The following is a 10,577-nucleotide window of genomic DNA, read 5'->3' on the forward strand; positions in this document are numbered from 1 at the left end:
ACCTTGACTCCGCGACGGCTTCCACTACATCATTGGTACGATCTTCTGTGACTACCTCCCATTTGCCATTCGCCGTTTCTGACTCCACTTCAATGACAACCTCAAGCTCGTTCCTTCCAGTCACAAGCTCAGCTTTTTCACTCAACGTAGCGTAAACCTCCCCACCCCGCGACCCCAGCGCCGACATCTTACCAGCAGCCTCATGTGTGACAGTATCCGATTCCTCGCTCACCTCCGATGCAATATCCTCTTCTAACGCTTCGGACCAAACCGACTCCCCATCAACATCCTCCATCTCGACAATAGATTCACTAGCATCCACATGTGACGTCGATTCCGTCACTCCTTCAGCTACGACGTTGGCGCTACTAGGCATAGTGTCTTCAGCAGCAGCTGCAGCGGTTGACCCAGATTTCTCCAGTAAATCGACAACAATATTCTCAAACTCGACATTCATCTTCACTTCTGCCTCGCCTAATCGAGACGATATTACTGGTTCAGACTCCGATCCCAGAGCAGAGGAGGAGAAACCCTCAGTAAATTCAGCAGTCAGCTCCTCCTTGGTGACATCCGTCACGGTCTCAGCGTACGACAAGCTTACACCCTCCTCCAGAACTTCAATCTTTACAACGTCGTCCAACTCCGTCGCAACTTCTTCAACCACAGACTCTTCCCCAGACACATCAACCGTAGCATCCACCACTTCAACCGTAACAGACGAGGAAGCAGCATCAGCGCCACGATCAATGGCGTCAGTCTCCTCCACGGGGGTGGTAATTACAGAGTCGTCCTCCATCACCGCAGTCCCATCAACGCCAGTCGACTCCGTATCGGCATCCAACTCGGCCTCCTCGATTTTACGAAGAGCAAGAACACAATCATCCTCTGTCAGAGCCTCAACAATGGCATCTACCGACTCAGCCTTCTCGACTGCTTCGACATCTTCAGACACCTGCGCACTGGTTTTATCCACAACTTCCGGTCCAAATAATAGACTTTCTTCTTCACCAATTTGAGGCCCATCATCAAACCTAAGTGTTTCCTCTTCCACAGGAACTTCGTCCGCGGGTACAAAACCACCATTTGTTTCAGTTTCCTCGGTCAATTGACCATCGGCTTCAGTCTCCTCAGTCAAATCAGGGTCAATCTCAACTTCGCTGATAGAGCTTTCGCTTTCCATTTCTTCAGACGCTTGCTCCAGCGAGCCCGCGTCCGTATTGCTGTCACTTTCCTCGTCCACCGATGGATTCTCGTTTTCCACAACACTTTCCACGGTCTGAGACTTCACTTCACACACTTCGTCGTATCCTGCGAGCTCGAGAACAGAAGACCACAAGAACGAGCCAACATCCAGCCACAGATCCACCACAGGCTTCGCGTAGTTGTTGTAGCACTCCTGCGACGGAGCCTGCTCCTTCACGCTAGCAATCCAAGCTGAGCCAAACGAGTCGGGGGAAAATGGCACCAGCCTCACCAAATTCATGAGGTCGTCGCCCGAAAGTGTTGTGAACAATGCATTCTCCCGAGCCTTCCACTCCGAGCAAAAGCAAATATCCGGGTGGGATTGGCGAATGTAGTCAGCGACGTGCTCGTACGTAAACGCGTCCAGCTCCTCCTGCAAGGGAACACATTCTTCAGCAGATTCGAGCTCTTGGCCGTCCTTGTCAAGAGCACGGCACTCCCACGCATCCAGCACAACGAAGCTCACAAAAACAGCACCGAACGAAAAGTACAGCAGCACCGACAGCCAAAGCAGCAGCGATATCGTGCGAACAAAGCAGCCACGCTTCTTCCCCGCGCCCTTGCCAGCTATACAATCACGGTGAGCACGCTCCAGTATCTCCAAGTTTTCTTCCAGCCGCTTCACACTCAGCGCTCCATATTTTCCTTTCAGCAACCCAACAAGCTCACGTTCTTTGCCCGCGTACTCCTTCGCGACGATAGAAACATTTTTCAGTTTGTCAGGCTGGTGATTCTTGTATAATTCCTTAAGCAGACCCTCCACAGTCACAGCAGGACGTTCAGTACCGTCAGTCTTTGGACCTTGAGCACTGGGTCCAGACGCATTATGACGCTGGCGAAGACCCACAGGCGCAGAATTGCTTGTCTCCATTCCACGATGGAGGGGAGGAGGAGGCTGGTTGAGTGAACCGCTTGGCTTATCTCGTTGAGCTAAAGGAGGCCTGTTCGTCACCGATGGACCATCTATGTTGGCTTTCACCGCACTGTCACTTTCATCACTCTTTTGTGTCGTTGGGAACGACGGAGGATCACCGAAAGCAGGGGTGTTGCTTCTGGATACCTTTTCGCTCGGGCTCGGAGGGGCTTTAGCCTCTATTTCCTGTCCTGGTTGAGAGTTTGGAGCATTGTTCTCCTGAGACGGAGCAACCGGAAGGGAAACGCGAGGCTTACCAGCACCAGGGTTCGCATTGCAGGCAGGCTTAGGCGGGTGGAAGAACTGTGGGTGACCTTGTCTGCTTGCCTTTGAACGTCCCGAGCTATCAGACGACTTCGTAGCGTGGTCATCCCGCTTCCCCTTTTTATCACCACTGTTGTCACCCGTGGAGACGTTGGTGCCGTGTTCATATCGAGCCTTCAAGGCAGCCACCTTCGCCGCACCGTATCGCTTTGCCAACTCAGTGAACAGCCACTTCTCACGACCCGCATATCTCTTTCCGTACACCGTCGCCATCTTGAGACGATTCTTGTCTACCTCCGTGAAGAAATCAAGCAGCAATGCCTCCAAGGATACAGGATTTGTAGGCACGGCCTTGCTCTGTTTTTTAACTGGTAAATCCAGCTGCACTCCAGCCAATAATGTACGCGGCGAAGAACAAAAACCGGCTGTTGTGGAGTTTGACACTCTTGTACCAGCATCTTCTGCCTCGGCCCTCGATGCTTGCTCAGGTTGAGAAACTTGGCCGCTCTCATCGTGGGGCATAGCTCCCTCCGAAGCAAGATTCTCAGCCAGCGCACGTGGAAGTCGAGAGGCAGTTTGTTTGGCAACGATTAGAGCCGTCATGTCGTTATTTTTCAGGTCAGCCTCGGCGGAATTGTCCTCTTGCTGCTCCAATGGACTCTCATGGATCGGAGGCATCGCTCCAACGTATAGCAATGGATCGGTTTGCGACAAAAACTCCATGATCAACTGCTCTTTTTGCATCTCCGCCCCACCATGTACTTGTACCGGATCAAAGTTATGTTGCCGCGGATGAGGCGGTGGCATTGGGGCAGGGTGCTGTGGTTCTCGTTCCTCCTGCTCGAACGGCAGGTTTCGAAATACGAGCTGATTCTCTGCCTGTGGAGTCAGACTGACGCTTTTGGTGGGTTCATCTCGATCTCGCGGGGACTTTAACACTGATCGCAACTCGTTTTCGTCAAATTTAGTGGCAGCTGGCTCTTCAGTTGAAGCGGGCGAAGTTACCACGGGGTGTTGAGCTGTTGGTCCTATCGTGAAAGCTGGCGGCAAGTTTTTCATTGGGGTTGTACCACCTGATGCCCAGGGATCCCAGAGTGGCCGATTCGGTGACCGCGGTGACACGGTTGCAAACTGAGCAGCCTCGTCCTTGATCGACTGAAGTTGAGGTGGTCGTAATGAGGACGCTACAGCTTGAGTGGAAGGAAAAGGTACTTCCAAAGAGAGAGCTGGGGTTTCTTCAGCTGATGCTTCTTGAAGATAAGTTGACAGTTCAGCTGATGTTTTTTCTTTCCTGTGAAAAGAGATTTCTTCTGTGATCGGTGGTAGCCCGTCCCTAGGGGATCTGGCAGGACTGAGTCTTGCTTGAGTCGTCTCTGCCTTCTCTAGTTTGGCTGCAAGTTCACGAATGCGCTGCTCCTTCTCTTCGAGTCTCTGTTCAGCTACCTGTCGATCTCGCTCGACCTTGTGCATTGTACGTTGCAGTTCATTGAGCTTCAGCAGTGACTGATATAATTCTTCTTCTGTGTGTTGCTTCGTTGTCATTAACTGTTTGTGCAGACTGGCCTCCGATATTTGTAGTTCATGTAAATACGTCAGCAAACTGTTCACACTGTCCCGTGTCGGCAACAGCTTAGACACGATTAATTCCCCACTCCGCACCTGCCGTCCTTTGCCTGGCGACAGCCTCGTTTTATTCCCACCGACGTCTTTGTAACTCGACGGGCAGGACCTCGGTCCGTTCTTCTTCTCGTCGAATACGGGCGAGTTGGACGCAAAAATATCCTCTGAGCTGTTTGCTCGAGAGTCCGAACCAGCTCGACTACCAGAGTGACTGGGCAGCTCCATCCTAACGCGTTGAGCAGCACTGAGACCCCCGTCATCGAACATCGGGTAAGTCGATCTGCCCTGTGGGGTCCGAGGAGGCTGCACTGCTAGCATTTCAGCACTAGTTGTAGTAGCTGGAACGGGTGGAGTGGCTGGAGCCATGTTCGGTTTAATAGAGGGCGACGTTTGCTGAGTTCTGCTCTCCTGTTGCTGGCCAGTACTGGTCGTGACAGTAGAAGGCTCGCTCTCTCTACCGCTGTTGATGTCTATGGACGAAGAGGACAGCCGCTTGCAGTGTCTGCGGAAGATCGGAGACTATAGGATAAGTAGCAGAATATCAGTTCCAGAACGATTGAGAGGCTGCAACATGAAGACATACGTCGTGTCTTCCACCGTCTGATTCTGGTCTCCAGCCACGTCGAAGATTTGTAGCTACATGTGCCCCTGCGTACCCAAAGGTGTGCGCGTGTGTAGGCGGCGGAATTCGACTAGATTCTGCGTTGTTGTCGAGCTTGGGCGGCGACTCCCGCCGCATGACCCTCTTCTCCAACTGGACACGTTCAGAATCAGCTTCGACAATTGCAAGAGCTGCAATCTTTGCGATACAAATATTGCCATACTTGTCACACGAATTTGCGCTTTCCGATTGGATACATGTATAAGACACATATTTGTTGTAGGAACGAAACAGATCGGTTGGTAAATACAAGTATTGTGCTTTCTACTCAAAACTTGACTGCCTGATTTATTAATCACCCGCGCTGAATGGCCTATGAAATCGTTCATCCTACCATACATCACACGGAAACATTACATGCGACAGGTTTCCACACACTGCAAGCTCAGAGCAGAGCGCATCGGCAACGTTTCCCGTGTCAGCAAACGGTAATGGATCTCCGATCTAACGTCTCGCCTGGTAGCGCAAGAGGACCCCCACCAACGAATGCTGCATCAGCTGATCGTGCACGCTGTGGTGGTCGAACACGTGTATCGCCACATTCGGCCCGTGTATCTCCATATCCTGAGCGTACTCGGACGCCAACGGAGACTCACCCAGGTCCAATACGACGGCGTACACCTCCAGGCCGAGAAGCACTGCCAGCGACCACGACTGGGGCATACTCAACCCCGGGTCCAGTGTCATCTGCAGCCCAACGAGCGTCACTTCTTGGAGCAGCAAGATCACCTGGTGAATCAGCTCAAGCTCGACCTTCTCCAGCCCCTGGTACAGCTAGACAGCCGCGGACTTCACGTTTCACACGACGCAGAACATCACCCCGAGCTGCATCTCCTGTTGGTCAACCTGAGCAGCAGATACCAGCATCCCCAGCGGACGCTACTTCGCATCAATATCAGCTTGTGGTTCAACCTAAGTTGCAGCTGGTGAGTTTTGACCGATCATATCTAAGTGTTGATTTTTCAGACTATTCGTCAATCACCCTCGGTATCCAATTTTCACTGGAATTGACAATACCACGAAAAAATAAAGCTATTTTTGCAGTTAAAATCTATAATTCTCATTTTTATATTTCTGCTAAATCTCGATTATATTCTCTCTTCAAAGGGGTCAATAATAATACTTTCAATATAACACGCCTATGAACAACAATCGAGCATGTTGAAGGGACGGTGATGGGCACAATGTATAATACCCTTTCCTTACAAAATCTAAGATATAATTTGTGTAGTTGCCGGAAGTTAGGGTGCACAGCTGATATTACTCCGCAACTTTATTGAGACCGGATTTACGACTCACTAGACGGGCGGCGGGGTATGCCAGGTATTTCATCTATCGGAGGCCTTGACATATCGGCCCTTATACCAGTTTTGGGTGGCGTCCATTGAATATTAATAATAAATCAACAGTGGTATGCTTCATTTATGCCGTGTTTTATAAATCAAAAGCAGTGGCGCGTAACCAAAATACTACCGTGCCTGATTTGCAGTAATTTGGACAATTTTTAGCTTAAAAATGTCAAAGTAACAGTAAACATACTTATTACTGAAATTTGGATGGTTTTTAGTGAGCGATATTTTCTGCAGTTTAATTAAATATTTCATTTCCCATGCATTGAGCGGATTTTCTTTTATTATCGACACTGCGCTAAAATACTAGAATCGGTATTAGTTCTTGTTGGCGCTTGTGCTCGCTGTGGTAGATTGAAGACTGATTGGATTTAGCTGTTATGTAAAACGCATTCTCTCCTCCGAGAGATTGTTTAACTGCTCATCTTTCTCACCTTCTCTGCTGACGCTCACCTTCTCATGGACGACGAGATCTTCACCATCTTATCCGCGTGCGAGACTTCTCAACATCTCTTGATCTCATGCAGATCTTCTGTGAGTTCCGACACTCCTTCCCGGGCGATCATCCTGGCAACATCACCAGCTCATGCAACGCCTTGAGGCGTGACGCAGGAGGACCTTCGTCAGGATATCCGCACGAATCTTCACGGACTCACAATACTGTACTCGTAGCACGTTCTTCTGTACGAAGTCCTTCACAAATTCGTGACGCGTGTCAATGTGCTTGGCGCGTCCGGACGAATCCTCTCCCTCCAACTGAGCTATTGCAGCTTGGTTGTCGACATGAAGCACCGACGGCTCCAGTAGCTTCAGCCCTATCTCTTTAAGGCACTAAATGATTCCCAGCATCTTCGCAGTTGTCTGTGATGCTGTTACGAACTCTGACTCCATGGTCGACAGTGCAACACACGCTTGCTTCTATCACAGCCATGCTACTATCACTCCTGCAACCATTAGTACTCCCCCTGCTACTGACTTCCTGTCTTTCCTGTTGGATGCGTAGTCTGCGTCGCTGAGTGCCTCCACCAGCACTTTGTGGTGATGTGCTTTCTCAGAAATAAGAGAATGGATCTAACAAGGGGTCACTATCCCGAATTAATGACATCACCAAGTGGTTAGGGAGGATTTGGATCGCCCGGCATGAATCCACGCTTCTCGAAGTGGATTGGCCAAGATAAAGTGGCATCCTGTATGGGCCGACGATGGATCTGGTATAGATAACGTATGGGAAGGCAGGATCCACCAAGGGAAGACTCGGATCCACCCTCACCTGAGTTCACTTAGGGGATATGGGATATACCATGTACAGGTGGAACCAAGTGGGGATCCTATGAAGGAAGGATGGTAAGTGTCATCTGGAGGTGGGTCTGAGATCAACGACTGACGAGAAGGCAAGACCCACCGCGATATGCACACATCCGAGTCCGGATCCAAGGGGGTGAGGATCACACACGGAGTGACTTGGATCCAGGATATGGGGATGTTGGATACAGTGGATCTCGAATTTTCGTGGAGTAATGGAGATCGCAGCCTGTCGTAAGACAATGTTGGGAGATTGGAGTGCTCGGATCCGTGACGAGTGTACACTTGCAGCGAGGTGGATCGAAGTGACCTGGATCCGGACAGGTGTACCCATAATGTGGCGACCACAATGATTACGCCATGGATCCGGTGGATCTGATGATACAGTATTCTGCGTCAATAGTGAACGCCTGATATATATGCCAGTCTGTAGTACATTGCTCAAAGCAGTTTGGAGCGAGAAACAGCCTGTATTGATATAAGTTAACAAAGCAAGTAATTGATGCTCGCTTTGTTAGCTAAATCTGAATGTTTGAATGGTTGTCGCGCTCACCTTCGACCACGCACCCTCTCACCACATCAATGCAGTAAGTAAATCCACTTTATAAGGCTCGGCCTGTCCTTCTCCTAAGCGATTTAATGCATGCATCACTTTTTTCACAATAGAGTAGCCTTCTCCACTGGTTCCTTCAGTAATGTAGCTGACGACTTGAAAATACAACACATGGTGGCTTTGCCGGGAGTGGTTGGGAGACAGAACTCGTTTACGGACCATTCAGCGATTGCCTTGTAGGACATAGTACGAGAGAGTGACCACCTTCTCGGCCCAGGTAAGGCGTAGCCGCCTCGTAGGATTGTGGGGCATGACGGATTTGGTAGCTTAGTAACGACGGGATGTGAAGGTCCGTTAAACTACATGCGCATAGTATGAATGTATCACATACATGTGCAAGGCGCCAAAAGCGCGCCAAATGCAAATGTTGAAATGTACTGGATTTTTTGCTTGTACCTCCGGTGGATTCAATCTTAGCTCAATACCTTTGCACATCTCCTTCTTGTCGTGCTGATAGGGTGGTATTATTCTTTGTGGTAGTTTATGCGTTCATAATCCGTTCACTATTCACGCAGAATACTGTAATACAGCTGGGATGATGGGTCAAGGAGAAAACGGACATGCAGTCGAGCCTGGTAGTGGATTTAGCAGGTAAAATACATAGAAGGTAGGAATCTAGGCAGGTATAGGCTTAATTATCAATACAGTCCTCAATTTGCACAGTGCCTTCCTGCCCTCAAGAATCGTAACTACATTGGCCGTACGAGCTCGGCGAAGGTTAGGAATTGCCAATCTAGTGTTGGTAGTGATAACTGATTGGCCAGATCCTACAACCTAGTGAGCTTTCCTTTACACGTGCAGATCAGAAAGGTTAACCGGATTTACTACTTGGCCGGTAAACCCTAGAGGCTCTCAACTCTCAAAATCTTGTCACAGGAGGCGGCAAGTACGACGAAAAGGAAACACTAAGGCAAAGAAACACACCCACAGGGCAACCTACGGCCAGATCCCTGATCTAGGCCCTGGATCCACCAAGCTCGAATATTCGCTAAGGATCCAGAAACAATTACGGACGCAGAGTGAAGATCTTACCACTACTGCTCCACCCCATCCCCACGTCTCGCCAAGACGCTCAAGCTTCACCACTTGAACTCCTCGGAAGTTACCGAAAGAGCAAGATCCCGCCCTACCGACGGGTACACAAGGTGAGGAAAGTTCAGTAGATGACGGATCATCGGGGGACCCCCTCCGTTAGTCGGTGTCTGGGCGCTGTTGGTATGTCGGATCCAGCAATCTCGCAGATTTGCTGATCCGCTACACCCAATGGTGTGCGTGCCTGGATCTTTGGTGGCTCGGGATTTCACCGTGAGTCCCAAGAAGATGCTTAAGTGAAGATTGAGCCAGGGGAAGAGGCGTCGTCGGAGGTCGGAACGACGAAGACGCTGCTGAAGAACAGATCGCGGATGAGGATTTGGGAGAAGCGTCGAGGAGAGATTGGATCGGATTGGATCGAAAAAACCTCTCTATCCCCGGCCCCTCGGGACCCTGCGGATCTGACCAGTCAGATCGTACAAACAGGGAAGGAGGCGAACGTATGCATTGCAGATCACGGTAGCAACACGTACTAACCAGCCGCTAGTCCGCAAAAAACCGAGAAAGAAGACCAACTCGAGTAAGACTACGCGGAAGAAAATGCAAGCTCCAGAGTCGGAAGAAGACCAAGCTGGATCCAGGTCAAGCTGGTCCGACAAGGATCTCGAGTTTGTATATTGCCACCAAGATCTACGCGATTTTCTGTATCAAGATCCTGTCATGCGGATCCTGAATCCACGACAGATCGAAGATCCAAGGGAACCGGTGAGAGCACCAACGAATACGGCGAACAAATTAGTGGCAGTCAAGGATCTATTACGTCTGCTTACGTATTCAGGCATCGTTGCTGGTGCGGTTCGATGCAGAGGATATCTTTGAGCTAGACTTGGGATCTCATAGTATCAGCGACGCGGGACCTCTTCGTCAGAGTCAAGTCCATCGCCGGAGAAAAGGTCGCACACTATGGATCCAGTGTCGTCGCCGAGATTCAGCCACGCTGCATCCTCTAACTACGAATCCGCGGCGGAGGATGGGTCGGATACGTCGTCTGAGCCGCGACGCATGGCTTTGGGTCCCTACGGGGCGTCCATGCTGGAGGCGTGGGCGAGGATCCGGGGACAGGAAGCGCCCTCGAGTGTGAAGACTCGGGATCCAGGACGCCATACCGGTGATCTGATACCATCCAACCCGGATCGAGCCAGATCCAGCAAAAATGCCAGTGGGATTATCGTCAGATCGGGTTCAAGGTAATCGCCTCACGGATCCTGTCTCGCCAGTGGACCAGACGGTTACAGGCTCTTCCGACACCTCCTCGGGCACCCTACAGCGACACTTCGAAGCTGTAATGAGTCGTTTCCTGGCCGAACAAGGCATGCGATCGCCCAAGCCGCAAGCGCAAGTGTTCCATGAACATGGAGCACGAGACGTGAAGATGGAGTCAGTGGAGGGAGACAACTTACATGATGAGTTCGACCCAGATGATCTGGATGCCCCATCCCCCTCGCCAGCGGCGGTAGCAACAGCTACGGCCGGGACGGATAGATCGTCTATGATCCAGAGGGTACGGATCTCAGCCATATC

At 50.6% G+C, this 10,577-nt stretch overlaps 1 protein-coding gene across 1 annotated transcript; it reads right to left on the reverse strand.

Annotated features, from left to right (window-relative positions):
- Nucleotides 1-1,289: 1,289 nt before the first annotated feature.
- On the reverse strand, nt 1,290-2,113 carry PITG_04519 (uncharacterized protein; the record flags this gene model as incomplete). The annotated part of the gene is made up of 2 exons (XM_002905249.1): nt 1,290-1,308; nt 1,359-2,113. 2 exons carry the CDS (start codon nt 2,111-2,113, stop codon nt 1,290-1,292), a joined length of 774 nt encoding a protein of 257 aa, XP_002905295.1.
- Between the last annotated feature and the right edge of the window lie 8,464 nt (nt 2,114-10,577).

This window comes from Phytophthora infestans, genomic scaffold (genome assembly GCF_000142945.1).
Source record: "Phytophthora infestans T30-4 supercont1.6 genomic scaffold, whole genome shotgun sequence".
Classification (NCBI taxonomy): domain Eukaryota; phylum Oomycota; class Peronosporomycetes; order Peronosporales; family Peronosporaceae; genus Phytophthora; species Phytophthora infestans.